The sequence below is a fragment of the Eptesicus fuscus genome, chromosome 13 (assembly GCF_027574615.1).
Source record: "Eptesicus fuscus isolate TK198812 chromosome 13, DD_ASM_mEF_20220401, whole genome shotgun sequence".
NCBI lineage: Eukaryota > Metazoa > Chordata > Mammalia > Chiroptera > Vespertilionidae > Eptesicus > Eptesicus fuscus.
This window is the reverse complement of record NC_072485.1, coordinates 63041612-63057566: the sequence shown is the minus strand read 5'-3', so window position 1 is coordinate 63057566 and position 15955 is coordinate 63041612. Positions and strand designations below refer to the sequence as shown.

The 15955-nt window shown below is 35.0% G+C and overlaps 2 protein-coding genes across 8 annotated transcripts in view; one reads left to right on the top strand and one right to left on the bottom strand.

The window, feature by feature from the left end:
• The window catches only part of IMMP1L (inner mitochondrial membrane peptidase subunit 1), a 42730-nt gene extending 29846 nt beyond the window's left edge, over positions 1-12884 (top strand). For all 6 annotated transcript variants that reach the window (XM_028156696.2, XM_054725794.1, XM_028156698.2 and 3 more), the window contains 2 exons: positions 11330-11440; positions 12717-12884. In XM_028156696.2, the coding sequence (XP_028012497.1) occupies positions 11330-11440; positions 12717-12785 (180 nt within the window). In that variant the 3' untranslated portion in view covers positions 12786-12884. The remainder of the gene's footprint in view (positions 1-11329; positions 11441-12716) is intronic.
• A 22-nt stretch (positions 12885-12906) lies between these two features.
• DNAJC24 (DnaJ heat shock protein family (Hsp40) member C24) overlaps positions 12907-15955 on the bottom strand; it is a 39181-nt gene continuing 36132 nt past the window's right edge. For both annotated transcript variants that reach the window (XM_008148940.3, XM_054725796.1), the window contains exon 5: positions 12907-14845. In XM_008148940.3, coding sequence (XP_008147162.2) covers positions 14715-14845 — 131 coding nt within the window. In that variant the 3' untranslated portion in view covers positions 12907-14714. The remainder of the gene's footprint in view (positions 14846-15955) is intronic.

The following is a 15955-nucleotide window of genomic DNA, read 5'->3' as shown; positions in this document are numbered from 1 at the left end:
CACAAAGGGAAAAATAGTAACTTCGTAGAGGAGGCCCTGGCTGTCACCACCTTTACTGAGTGATCAAGGTTAACTTCACCAATTACAAGACAGATCAACATAGTGTAACCCCTGAATTGAAGAACTGAGAAGGGCCCATCACTTTTGTGGTATTCTTATAAAAGGGTATAACCTCAGTCTAATCATGAGAAAACAGCAGACAGGGTAATTCTACAACATTACTGACAAACACTCTTCCAAAATGTTAAGGTCATGAAAAACGAGGAAAGACAGGAATTGTGATAGATTGGAGAAGACAAAGGAGACGTGACAACTCAATGTGGTCTGGGTTCCTGGCTCAGAAAAATTTTCCACTAACTTATTAAAGGAAAAGCTGGTAAAAGTCAAATAAAGCCTATAGTTTAGCTTTTAAAATCCTATTTAAGTTTTTAGAATATAAATTACATGTACTTTTTGTGTAGTCAATTTACCAGTTAGAATGAGAGAGCAAGAGCTGTAGAATGGAAGAGTGAGGAGCCGGTGTAATGTGTTACCTCCTTTCACCAATCACATGGCTGATGTGACAGCTTATGGCAGAGGAGGGTGGCCTTACTTTACTCAGCATATAATTTTCCTACCTTAATAATTATAACTTAATTTCTACTTTCATTTAAAATTTCTGTGTCACTCTCAAGTTATTATAGCTGTTACATCTATTAACTAACTTTACCTCTACCTTCATCCCCAATATAAGCATGGTATTAAGAGTTAAATTGTCTTCATCATTGTAAATTTATTTTAAACTATAATGGCCTCTGTCTGCTCTATGAGTCAGTTTGATCAATTGACTATTACATAATCAGTTCATTTATTTACCTTCCACAATAGACTATGGTTCAGCTGTTCAAATATTTTTGCTGTTTATTACTATAATGTTAAACACACTAGTGATTGTTAGCTGATGGTGATAATAATGTTGAAAATAGTATGGTATAAGGTAACCTAATTTTCTTTGAGGACTTCATAAGGGACACTATACACTGTATCCTTCTATTCTTAAAAAATGTCAGATTTTTACATAATGGTTGCACCTTCATATGACTGTTATCATTTCATGAGGCATTGTAATCACTTCTGAATTGCTTTAGCAAGATAAATTTGAAACCAGAAATAGTTTGCGTCAGAACAATAAAATATATTAATGTTACTGTCCAGAATCTGTGTACTTAAATAGCACACCATTGTTGTTTTCTTTTTGAGTTATCAGAGGAGTATCAGGACAAAAGGATTTAGATAAAAATCTCTGCTAATCAGAAAAGACAACCAGAGGACTATAAGATGTAGATTTTTTTTGGAATATTCTATTTAAAGAAAACATTAATCAAATTTTTATGTTTGATGAATGGATTAATTAGAGGACATTGGTATATAGTTCCTGGTGTATTCCATTCACTTTGGTTTGTTTGTTTATAAATGTACAAACATAAGTGTAATAATATTGGCCAACACTTATGTATTTAATCTGTACCATACACTATTGAAACTCTTTACAAGGGTTAATTTATTTAATCATCACAACAGCAACCCAGTGAGATACGAGTGGTAGTAATTGACAGATGGAAAAACTAAAAACAGGGTGGTTAAATAAATTGTCCAGTTCGTGAGACAAATAGTTGGAATTCAAACACAAGTAGCCTGGCTCCACCCAGAATCTGGATGCCTTGACATGCTACAACTTCTCCTCCCAAAATATCCTCTACTTTTTTATTTCTACTCCCATCTCACCAAATTGTACTTTCCCTAAAATGTATTGTCTTTATTATTTTTAAAAAGAAAAGTAACTGGTTTTGGTCTGGGGCAGTATTGATTCTGAAAGAGAAGTCAGTGAATTGTGAAGTTTTTCTCATCCCCACCAGTTTTTCTAGGCTGAATTTTTCAAGCCATAAGAATTGTGTAGCTATTATAGAACCACTTTAGCAAATGTGTTCCATTAATCAAGGTGATTTATAACAAAAAATCATCCAAGTTTGGAGCACTCTGAAGAGATATCCAAACTGTTTGCAGGGTCTGCCTCTCTAGAGTGTTCCCTTTTCCAGCTATCTCAAAAGCACACTGGTGCTGTATTGTATGAAGTGGGTTTCTTCCCCTACCTATGCATCCTCTTAGAAAAATTATTGTTTATTAGATGAAGACTTTACTATTCAGATCTTGATTGAACTACATGGTAAAGATGATGAATATTAAAAGTGTCTTGAATTTCAGGCAAAAAAACATTTATTCTCTAAGTATATGCCTCAGAGAGCAAAACACCAAAATTGTCATTTGGAACCTAGAATATAGTTTAGCATATGAAAGAATAGCATTGTTCCCAGGTTGGCATAAAATAATATAAACAGATCATTGGTTAAGTGAAGTGGAACCATTTTATTCATTTCAGACTTCTAAAAGTCCATGTGGCAAGCAACACTTAGGAACTATGATTTATATTTTACATTAAGCATTTGGAAACTAAGCAGTCCCTATCAAGGTCCTATTGCAGTGGGTTTTGCAATATTAGCTAAGATATAAGCTTAATTTGTGACTCTCAAAAGAAACAAATTGTACTTAGCTTATGCATCTTAAATAATTTACCTTCCTATACTATAGCAATTTCTCAGTTTACTGCTAGAAACTTCTAGTTTGCCAAAAATAATTAGTTGCAAGGAGAAACATTAAGCAAATCAGAAATACTGTATATAAAATGAATTGGCATGGTCCTATTGATTTGCATGTTAGGCAAAGTAAAAGCCTATTTAAGTAGGGGATTTGGGCCAGGACTTAGGAAATGTAGTAAAATTTTGTTATAAAAGCTAATGACGAGACGAAGAAAAATACTTTATCTTTCTGAGGTTATCCAGTGGTTATTCTAGTCTTCATAGAAGATTTGAAAGATAAGCTACTTCCATTGTAGGGCTATCTGACCACCTTCCAGAATCACAAGTAAAAGTTGTAGAAAATATTGGCATGTCCCTGTTACTTTGAACCAAGACAGCAGAGAGCTGACTAATGTGTCTTTCCCCAAGCGACTTCTATTTGGAGTGAATGATACTTTCCAGCCCTTTTTACTAAGCAGACTAAAAATTCACTTGGCTTTGAACTGACCTATCAGTTTAGAATAGTGTGAACTAAATCGTTTAAAGGAAGAGTAAAATTGACCTACCTTGCTCTTGTTTTAAGGGAAGGTTTGATTCTCAGAAATGCTATAGTGGTTTTGTTATGATAAAGGCTAAGTTGCCCTTGCAAAATGCAGCACCTATTAACTACATTGTGAGCTAATAAGAGTTGTCTGCATTTCAGTAGAAGTGCATGTCCCTTTTGGACATTATTAACTACTATAGAGGTATTTTGATCCTTTATTGGTTGGCAAATTAACAATGGGTAAAGTTGTTCCTTGTAGTTGGTAAATTGCTCCTTTGAGTGTTAACTTTGAGTGGTTGTTCACTGTAAAATGAATAATCGATTTTTAAATCTTACAAAATTAAAATTTTATTGAATTTCAGTTTCTCAACCATAGCAGCCACTCTGTATTGAAAATGGAAACACTAATAGAAATATGATTATGAAGATTTCAGTATGTTCCTATAGGTAGATCATAACAATCTTTTGCTATTGTTAAAGAAAACATGTTTGTAGTTATTAGAGTGTATATTTTTACTTTTATTATCAACCTATCAAAATTTCAGACTATTTAAAGCTTTTTGGTTCTTGATACCATATATTCCAGTGTTATACACAAAAGGTGAAATACTATTTACCAAATGTTAGTCTGTTACCACAGAATGATGGCACATGATTAAGGAATGTAGTATTTCTTACACTTGTTGTATTATAGAGTATGCTAATAACATCATTATTGTTATTGGCGGAAATGTAAGAAATAGAGAGAGTTTCATATTTCAGAAAAAAACTGATTAAATGTTCCCAGGATGCACAAGTAGTAGAGTGTTCTGAAAAGGAACACTTGGAAATGGGACAATATGCCAGTAATAAAGCTGTTTTATAATGTATTTGAAAACTGATTAACAAAGTGAAAAACAAGCTCACTAATTTGACAGCATTATAAAATGGTCACTGGGGTGGATAAATGGTGATAGAAGGAGACTTGACTTGGGGTGGTGAATATACAATACAATGTACAGATGATGTATTATAGAATTGTACACCTGAAACTTATATAATTGAATTAAGCAATGTCACCCCAATAAATTCAGTTTAAAAAAAATAAAATGGTCACTTTATATAGTTAATACTAACAGCCCCTTAATGTGCACTGTGTATTTACTAGTAGGTTATAGTTCAAATCCTTGAATATCCTAATGCTGTTTTTCTGTTTGTTTAAATGTCATTTACTTCAGCTAAAAGTCACAACCATATGGCCTTCTATTACCACTTATATTATAAACAGAAAAAGTACTTCTATGTAGGGAGAGGAATCATGAGATTGAAAGCTTGTTTATTATAAGCTGCTGATACACTAAATCCTTATGTCACTTAAATAGAAGAACTACCTAATAATGTCACTTATTATAACAAGGATAGCTAAACAAGAGACTTGCTTTTTGCAGACTATAGTGATAAAAACCTGTGCTACACATCCATTTCTCAGCAACGGCTCCTGGGTTAATCAATCATGGCATACTGCTAATGTCTTGATTGCAGCTGATGTGGAGGAAATATGTTTACTCTTTTGCTAAAGTGAAGTTCACTGCAGAGATTACGTGACTTTTTCATCCTATAGTTAACAGGATTCTGAAGATAAATTTGACTTCTTGTTTACAATTCTGAGGTGTTTTTCTTCTCTTCTGAGGCCCCCACAACTTAAGCATTTTCTGATGTGTTCTCTGAACGTTTTCAGAATAATTTGATCTTCAACAATATGTAGTTTATAGAATTTTATTTTATAAAATTGTATTTTATCTTACATGTTTGAGTATATGTACATATGTGTATGTATATATGAAGATCAGTGTTTCTACTGAGAGATTAGCACGTCTTCCTGAAACTAATGTGTTTTGCTCATCTAAAAATATTTTAACTACTCACAGTTGGTTTGAGTTTCCAGCTCAAAGTTGGAAAACCCTTCCATTGGAGTGAATATAGGGAGTCAGTTGTGCAATTCTGTGAAATGCAAATATTATATGTACTTTTATCTGTAAGTATAAGAGACCTCTATACTTTAAGGTTTCCTAAAAGTAATTGGGAAAAATTGAGACAGAAATTGTAACACTGATGTTCAATGTTAGCATGTTAAGCAGACTCTAACTCTGATAACTGGGAGTAAAGAGAATATATTCCAAAGGTCATGTGGCTTCCTAATGATATAGTGGTCTGCTGGACAGTTACTGTTGAGTAGGTGTAATGTGTTCAGATGTCTTTTGAAATAAGCAACTAAATAAAGTTCTGTGTTACCACTTTGGGTAATTAAAATTCTGTAGGTTTCTGTGACCCATTTAATCTTAGTCCATAAAAGCATTCTCATGCTACTAAACTATTCTCTACCTAAAATAAGAATGGAAAAGAGAAATAACAGATATAAAAGCAGGCATGCATGGGAAAACTCATTATTTATATGCTTAGCATGATTCTATTCTATGTACCGTAAAACCTAGTATTTCATTAAGTTAGGTCTTCTTTTAGAATATGAGAACCAGATTATACATCAGTTTATATTACAATGGAAGAACAGATATAGTCTTGAAATAAGGCTACAAAAGATGCTTCTTTTAAATACAAATCCAAAAACAGCTGATATAACATTGTTTTATAAATAGAACAAGAAAAGAAATCAGAAAGCAAAATAATCCATTGTCCTAGGGAAAAAATTCTGTAGGAATGGGGCATTAGATTCAGATGGCTAGTATGGAAGGACATAATTACTGGCTTCATCTCCAACCCTATTCCCCTTCCTCTAACCTTGTGACTAGTTGGTAGACAGTTCTGAATAAGTGAATGCTCCATAAGGGAGAGCCAGTGCATTTGGTGTTTGATAAACATTGCTTGATGAAGATTCCTATTAAAAGAATAAAAATGTTAATCTTTAGTACTAACATTTTGATGATTTGGTCTTAAAACTGAATTTCACCAAATCATTTAATATAAATAAAATGGCAGCTATTCACAAGTAAGTTTTAAATTATACTGGATTCAATTCACAGTCTTGGCTGCTACCAGACCTATGTAATTGAATACAGTATAAATAACAAAATATAACTGAAATAATTTACAAAGCACAGTTCACTTTGCAAATTTCTGAGTAGACTGCATAGGAAAATCAGGAACAAAGAAAAAAGCCCAGAAGACATCATTCATACCAGCAGCTGGGGCAACTACACTGAGTGGCCAGATTATTATGATCTTTGAACACATAATAATATGGCCACTCATTGTGTGTGTGTGTGTGTGTGTGTGTGTGTGTGTGTACACACACACACACACACACACACACACACACACACACACACATATATATTAGAGGCTGGTGCATGAATTTGTGCATGGGTCGGGTCTGGCCAGCCTGGCCAGGGGGAGGGACATGGGCGGTTGGCCGGCCTGCCTGCTGGTTGAACTCCTGGTTGAGGGAACAATTTGCATATTAGCCTTTCATTATATAGGACTAGAGGCCCACTGCAGGAAGATTCCTGCAAGAATAGGGCTTCCTGCGGCCTTCTCTGCCACCCTGTCTGCTTCCCTCCCATCTGTGCCACCCCACCTGCTTCCCTCCCTTCTCTGCCGCCCAGCCTGCTTCCCTCCCTTCTCCACAGCTCTGCCTGCTTCCCGTTCCACCTGCTTCCCTCCCTTCTCCACAGCCCCGCCTGCTTCCCACCCCGCCTGCTTCCCTCCCTTCTCGGCCACCTCACTTGCTTCTCCGCAGCTTCGATCCCTTCTGCAGTGCTTGGCTTCCTTCTACGCTGTCTTCAGTCTTCGCTCTGCGCCTGGATATGCAAATTAACCACCATCTTGGTTGGGTTAATTTGCGTACTCACTCCTGATTGGTCGGTGCACATGGCTTTTGGGCATAGCGGAGGTATGGTCAATTTGCATGTTTCTCTTTTATTAGATAGGACAGTGGTCGAGCCGAGCCGCAGTTTGCCGCTCTGTTGACTAATGAGTTTGCCGACCACTGAGATAGGATATACACTGAGTGGCCAGATTATTATGTGTTCAGAGATCATAATAATCTGGCCACTCAGTGTATAATAACAATAGCTAGTATTTAGTGAGTGCTTACTGGGTGCCAAGAGCCTCATGTGTTATTCCGTTTGGTTCTCAGCATATTTCTGTAAGGCATTTATTATTACCAGTTGTATAGATAAAGTTTAAATAACCTGTCTAAGGTGCCTAACTAGTAGTAGCAGAGCTACATTTTGAACTCAGAACTATGACTGAGGACTGTATTTGTAACCATTATGCTAAAGAACTCATCAGATATTCTGATTCAGATTGGATGGTATTGAATACTTAGGGAGAAAATGAAGGAGATCAGTTTATAATAGCTGTGAGAATGAGCAAGTCAAGTGTTAGACTAAGTTCCAAACCTACTCAGCAGGGAGAATAATGAAATAAAACTTGTTAGTAAAAAGCATCCCCCATTATAACTCCCAGTGCTGTAGCCTACTGTAACTTTTGTGTAAATCCCTCTTTTGCAATAATTGGCTATGAACCTAAGGTGGCACTTTTAAGTAGGGAAGGACAGTAATAGTCTCCAGGAACGATGAAAATAGTATAGTAATAAATCACAATTTAAATGGAGAAAAAGAGTAGGACTGCATAGAAATAGTGTCCAGTGATCCCACTTCTAGGAATATATCCCAAGAACTCAGAAACACCCATCAGAAAGAATATATGCACCCCTATGTTCATAGCAGCACAATTTACAATAGCTAAGATTTGGAAACAGCCTAAGTACCCATCAGCAGATGAATGGATTAAAAAACTTTGGTACATCTATACAATGGAATACTATGCAGCTGTAAAAAAAAGAAAACTCTTACCATTTGCAACAGCATGGATGGACCTAGAGAGCATTATGCTAAGCGAAATAAGCCAGTCAGAGAAAGAGAAATATCACATGATCTCACTCATACGTGGAATCTAATGACCAACATAAACTGATGAACAAAAATAGACCTAGAGACACAGAAACATAGAACAGACTGTCAAACCTCGGAGGGAAGGCAGGGGAGGGTTGGGAGGTGGGGGGAGAAATCCACCAGTGAATTCATGTGTATATGCATAACCCAAGGACATAGACAGTGTGTGGTGAAGGCTTGGGGGGGAGGGGAGGAGAGGGCAATGGAGGGAAAAAGGGACACATGTAATACTTTAAACAATAAATATTTCTTAAAAAAAAAAAAGTATCCATTGAAATAATCAGTGTTCCATACCTGCTTCTTATAAATGTTAACCCCTTTGTCATGAACCCAGCATTTGGGAGCACCTCCATCAGGGCTCCAAACATTACACTCAGGTAGACAGATGTGATCAGGAAGTTGTGGCAGAGAGAATGTGAATGAAAATAGATTAGTAAAACTGACACTCCCATTTAAAAAAAATTAAAATACTGTGTTCTCAGCTTTTTGTTCTTAAAAGCTCTTCTACTTAAATTGCTTCTTAGTGGGGATTTAATGTTTTACTTTTTGACATATTACGTCTTTGTTCATAGCTTTGTTGGTATTATAGGAAGGGTAAAACTCCCACAGTTATTCACAGGTGGTGTTTCTGATTGCTGTTACATTTTTTCAAAGTCCTTTTATAGAACTGTGTAATTAATAAATTTTTTAATTTTCCAAGTATTCTCTCCAGTAGTTTGTCTGCTTAACATCAAACCATGGCCATGGCTAACTTTGGGGTATATGTCATGATTAAGCAGAATGTGCATTAGCCACACAGCAGTAGGGGTAATTTGAGATGCTCCTGCTTACCTGAAAGATGGTAACATAAAAAACAATTACTTGGGTATTAATTATTAGACTAAAATGACATATGAATGTACATTCATTATATGGACTTCTTTTCCTGGGCAAAGAAACTATCCTGTTTGTCTTTGCCCAAAAGAAAAAATGTTTTCTGATTGTTTTTATAAAACGTGTATGCCTCTCCTTTTCCAGTATAATTGAGGATAAAGAAAAAATAATCATGTCAAAAAAAATTCCAAAACTTTGCCCCTCTCCTTGCCTTTATTTTTCTTTAATAACTGTTAAAGTTATTTTGTGTCTTTAATAAAAAATAAACTATTGTTTCCTTTCCAGTTATTTAAGGACCATTGAAGTGGCATAAGCAGTAGTAGGGCCAGTCCCCACCCTTACCTTTGCTGGTTGTAAATTCTAAAACATTTGGCAAAGAGTTAATTAAAAATCAAAGCTGTTATTAGGCTTTTCTGCTTTTTGGAAGGTCAGAAATACAAATATCTTACTCTGCAGTCAGAACTTTTACTTAATTAGTTTTTGCTTAATCAAATGAGTTAGTTTGACTATAGTTTAATAAATGTGTTATTTGATATTGTGGACTCTTTCATCAGATTTCACTTGAATCAGGAAAGGTAACACCTATGGGTTGGTTCACTAAAGCCTCTTTTGTTAAAGGGACACCCGCAGGCCATGAAGCAATTACATTTGTTGCCTGTACTAAAAGAGGCACTTAACTGGACCTCAGTAGGATAGCTGAGAACTAGAGGCTTGATTCTTTTGTCCAGCCCTGAGATTAGGCTTTCTCAGAGCTCAGGAAGAAAACCTCTGACGTAGTAAGGAAAAACAAGAATAATCTAAGGGTTCTTTTCTTGCTTTAAAATTTAGCCCTAAAGTTAGCTGTGTCTAAGACCTTGGAAAATTCAGATTTGAACAAAAGTAAAATGTATGTGGCATTCATTGTAAAACTATATCTACACCTAGGATATTTATATTCTTAGGCTCATGTATTCATTCAAGTTACCTTGGCAGATTTACAAAGGTATAAAAAGGAAAAGCACCTAATTACTAAAAGTTTTGGTTATGAGAAGTAATGAAAACATGTAATTGGGGATTTCCATTTTTGGCCATTTGCAAAACATGTATTACAAATGCATTTATTGAAGTCCTGTTCTACTTTAGTTGGAAAGTTATAAAAGCTTTTTAAAACTTCCATATAAAATAATTTTAATCTACTCTTACCTGTTAGTATTTTGTTATATTATTGCTGCAGAATTTATCTTCTCTTATCTGGCTTGAATTTTCATTTTAGTGATAGCAACTTGGTCATTCCAAAAGAGGACTGTTGCTGGAGAGTAATTTTTTTAAGTTTATGCTGAACAGATATTAATGGGCAAATGAGACATATCAAAGAGGCCTTGTTTTTTAAAATAAACATTTTCTGTTCTAAATATATTTATGATTGTCATCAAGTAAAAATTTAGGCTTATGTTACTAACCAGTTAATACACAGGACATATAGGAACTAGGGTCTTTTCATTTTAGTAGAGGGTCACCATCATTAATTTTACAACTCATGGTTTTATAATAGGTCCTTCTAGGTCTTTATGGTCATTATTGAAGTATAATGCATTGAAGATATGGCCTGTACAAGGCAGAACAGGGATCTTAATTAGAATTCTGACAAGCCCACTCCAATAAAATGATGAGATTATTTGTAATTGATGTCACAATCAATTACCATTTAGTTCATCATGAGCATTCTAATAAGTCTGGCCTTGCTATTGGCCCCAGGATGTTGCTGAATAAGTGGCTACCCTGTTTATACTGTTACTGAGAGGGGAGGGCACATTTTCAATCAGCATCCTAATGACCTCTTTTGAAGTCTATTAAATTAATGACCCTGTCACACTGTTTTGATCTCTTATAACCTCAATGTGGGGTTTGTATAACAAATTAATTTTGGGGAACCATGTGGCAAAAAAGATAGGCATTTAAAAAGTTGAAACCTGCCTAGCCAGTGTAGCTCAGTGGTTGAGTTGTCGACTTATGAACCAGGTGGTCACAGTTCAAATCCCAGTCAGGGTATATGCCTGGGTTGTGGGCTCAATCACATGTGGGGTGTGCTGGAGGCAGCTGATCAATGATTCTCGCTCATCATTGATGTTTCTCTCTCTCTTTCCCTTCCTTTCTGAAATCAATAAAAACATTTAAAAAGTTGAAACATTATTACTAATGTTTAATAAAAGTTATTTTATTGTTCAAAAATGAAATCATAGGGTTTATATGTATTTTATAAAAAGACAACTTTAGGACATTTTTCCCTACCTGCACAAGACACTTTTTATTGACAGCACCCAAATTTGTTTTTTTTTTTTTTTTAAAGGGGCTGCTTTCTTTAATTCCAGGTGCCAATGGGCCATGTTTGGTTAGAAGGTGATAATCTACAGAATTCTACAGATTCCAGGTCCTATGGACCTATTCCATATGGACTAATAAGAGGACGAATCTTCTTTAAGGTACTGTTTTCTACTTAAAATGTAGGCCTTCTCTGAGCTGGAGGGTAAAAAAACATTTTCTTTCAAAATGAACTCTGAACTCTTCAGGCTGTTAGTGGTCTTACCTGTTACAATAACAGTAATGAAAATGTTAGCCTTCATAGCTATAAACATTACCCCTTCCCTCCATTGAGACAGGTAATCAAGAATATTTTTGTTTAAATAATAAAACTAACTATCTTTACTTGTAGCATAAGAAGACTTTAATTTGAATATTCAAAAATTTCTCTCTTGTACTTTTACAACCATGTTAATATCCTGGGAATATACAGCATGTCCCCAAAAATTGTATACACACTTTAACAGCTGGTAGCTCAGCTTTGAAAATGAAATGCATTTTAATAAACACTGCCTTTATAATTATTCAAAGTGTGTATATACATTTTGGGGGGATACTCTATATTAATATGCACTTGCAAAAGAGCAGTCTAGAGTCAAAATATCTGCAATGCAAGGATATCCTAGTTAAGTACAGTGAGGAATGGACTTATCATGGTTGTAGTAAATTTATGATTCTTAGGAAAGATTATTGTTTTCACTGTCTCCTCTTTTTTTCTCATAATCAGTAAGGGGAAAAACATATAGGAATACCTGGGGGTAATTTACAGGATTCTTTATATTTAAGCATATATTCAAGTATTTAGGTTTACAGTTAACTTTGAGGGTAGTAAAAGAAAATACAAACACACACACTCACACATATATACAATTGACCCTTAAACAACTCGGGGGTTAGGGGCACTGACCTACATATAACTTTTAACTCCCCCAAAAGTTATATATAGTATCTGGAATTTTTTCCAGGAAAACCCCCACAGATAACAAAATCTGTGGATGCTCAAGTCCCTTATGTAAAATCACATAGAACAATGCATACAGTTGGCCCTCTGCTTCCACAGATTCCCAACCATGAATGGAAAATAATGTTTTTAATCTGTTGTTAGCTGAATCCATGGATATGAAACCCAGGCACATGGAGGGCTAACTGTATATTTATTGAAAAAATAATCTGTATAATTGGACCCATGCAGTTCAAACCCATGTTAGAGTTTAAACACATAGACACATATAAATTTACTTCCTAAAGTCTTATTTTGATGTAGGAAATTTGTTCTTGAATGAAGAATACAGAGAAAGTGTTTAGTTACATGGCATAGAGAAAAAGGATGAATGAAATAAAAAGGAATATGATAACATCACTTTCATTAATTGCCTTCAATCAATTTTGATTTTACAGATTTGGCCTCTGAGTGATTTTGGATTTCTACGTGATAGCCCTAATGGCCACAGATTTTCTGATGATTAGCCAACATTTATTCTTTTGATTTGATTATTGCCTCCTGTTCAAGTGAAGTTATTATTGCCACTGAAACCATGTACTTACTAATAAACTATTTGCTATTCAGTTTGTTATTTTTAATTTTTATATATAAAGAATAAGTAACACGCAATCTGCAAGCTACATTAATTCAAAATATATGGGTAAGCGTAATCCAAAATAAATCATCTAAAGTTTATGACAAATGTACAAATATTTTTAGGGGGGAAACCTGGATGACAACCTCACTTGAATTTTTATTTTCTAGGTACAATAAAAAACTCCTCATGAATATGCTTCATACATTAGCTACAATTGTTTTTTATTTTATTGTATTTTTTTTGTTAGCTATATTTACAAAATTAAAGTAGAAACTAGTCTTATAAGTCCAAACCAACAATAAATGCAAAGATTCAACCTAATAAAAAACTGCTAAGTCACAAACTTGGTTCACTCATTTGAAAATAGTTTCAGCCCGGCCAGTGTAGTTCGGTGGTTGAGCGTTGACCTATGATCCAATAGGTCAGGATTTGATTCCCGGTCAGGGCACATGCCCAGGTTGCTGGCTCAATCCCTGGTGGGAGGTGTGCAGTAGGCAGCTGATCAATGATTCTCTCTCATCATTGATGTTTCTGTCTTTCTCTCCCTCTCCCTTCTTCTCTGAAATAAAAAATGTATTTAAAAATATATATGTATATGTTTAAAGTTTCAGTGATCCCGTAAAGGATTCCTTTTCAAATAAAATTCAAATTGTTTCTGACTTACACTGTACATAAAATGTTAAATATATAGAAAAATAAAATCTTTACAGGTTACTATAATCAATAATGATACATTATAAAAGCCCACTTCATCATACTAGCAGTGCAATGGTTCCTTATTCCTAAATATAGGCACCAATACTGCATCTTAGCACTCTGAAACAAAAAGGAAAGTAATGCACTTGTTTCAACTTTTTTTTTCTAAAGCTAGCATTTCCCAAATTATATTTAAAGTTGAAGATGGCAGTGATCAAGAACCTTACTCCCTTTAATACAACCACTTGAAGGCTTTGGAGATACAGTGGCAGGACTGAAGTCATCTTCTCCAAAGCTATTCTTCCTTCTACAGTCCCAACTTTGTCTTCCTTATTAACTTTGAAATAACCTCATGAATATCCATAGTCAGCCTTCAAGATGGGAGAACTAGGTTCACATATTATTCACACAGATTGTAATTTAACTCTAATGACCTGAGATTTGGAAATTGTTGTATAATAGACCTATAACTTTGACAGCTAGAAATGTCATGTTACCTCAGAAACTTAGTAACTATAAAGGAATATGATGGTATTGTTACCCATTAAAAGAGGAGACATGCTTATTTGAAGAAACAAATCAATAATAAAGTTCTCAAATAGGAATTTTCTATAAATAACTTATAATGCAAGTCTCTTTTTTTGGCAATCTAAAATTAGCCTTTATAATAAAAGCCTAAAATGCAAATCAACCTAATGGTGGAACGACCAGTCGCTATGATGCGCAGTGACCACCAGGGGGCAGACGCTCAATGCAGGAGCTGCCCCCAGCTCACAGGCCCCAGGCCAGCCAAGGCGGGTGCCAGCAGGCCCCCCGCTCCCCGATCACCCTGCCAGTGACTCCACAGATCGGACCTGATCGCTGGCCAGGCCTAGGGACCTACCCAGGCACGAATTTTGTGCACCAGGTCTCTAGTAAACATACAAAGAGCTAAATTTATTTTCTATTAATGTGGGTTAGACTTTGCTTGACAAGCTTACATTTTCTTTGTAAATAATAGAGCTGACAAAGTTTCCTTTTTTTATCAGCTTTAGACAGTTGCTTGAATGTATAAAGTTGGAATGGACTTTCCTCAACATGTCTGAATATACAGTTAAGGGGTTCCATTTAGTGAACAATTTCAGCTACAATGGAGGAGTTCTATAATTAGTGAACATGTATCACAAGAAATCAGGGTAACTTCTTCGGCTTCATCCTTGGAAACACTGTATTTTCCACCACAACGGCAACTCAGAGAGTAAGAGTGATCATCTGCAGAGAAAACAAAAAATGCTTCAAATGCTTATAAGTAACTACACTGACACCACACACGCGCGCGCGCACACACACACACACACAGACAATGCGGTTTATTCCACAGAAACTGTAAAACAAAAGAAATAAGCTCAGTAAATGTAAAATGTATTAAATGAGAACTTGAAAATATTTCTTATATAGGCAGGGGCAGTGTTTCTAAAAATTATCCACCAAAGAATCTCCATAAAGGAGATGGACTGAAGCTATAAATCAGTAGTCTAAAGATCTTGGGGTGACAGCAGATGCTCAGAAGCAACCCATAAAATTTATTTGAAGTCTGTTTTCTTAAGATTCATACAAATTTCACATTCTTTTCAACAATGTGTTTATCCAAAATATGACTGTATAGGAAAAACAACAACTCTACCTGTCTTGTTAAAGAACTTGCTTTTGCCTGGAGTATATCCTTTTAGGAAAAAAACTGCTAATTTGAGTGTTTATCAAATTCAATATTTGAATATATCTGTTCTGGTATTACACTATTTTAAGAGTCCTGACTCAAATATATAAACACACACTATGGTGTGTTTTTTTTGTGTGTGTACCTGTTTGTTTGGTGTTTATAAATGATTTGTGAACCAAAGGGCAATCATTGAAGTGAGATGCCCAAAGAAAACAACATAGTGTGATGTGTAGCCTACGGAAGTTTTATCAAGTCTGTAATTTTCCTGAGAAGCTGAAATGCTTATGTCCTTTAACTAAAAGAATTCCTAATTTACTGGTCATTCAATTTAACTATCACTGAGAAGTGATTGTCAAAGAAAAACAATTATCACATTATTTTACTACTGTCATAATTTGTTACATAGATAAATTAACTAAGATATGATTTCTTACATCCAGTATCTTCATTCAGTTCTCAAATTTCATTTTTTAACAGTTTGATATCAACATATGCCACTAAAAGAAGAGAAAGAGAGAAGGAAAAAAAATCAACTGCCTTGTTTTTGTTCTCTAATGAAGTCTGGCCTTGGAAAAACTAGTAATTAAATGAACCAACTTTATGTGTTTCTTTTATCATTAAGGAAAACATGGATTCATTCACCAGTCCTGCTTTTTATTTTT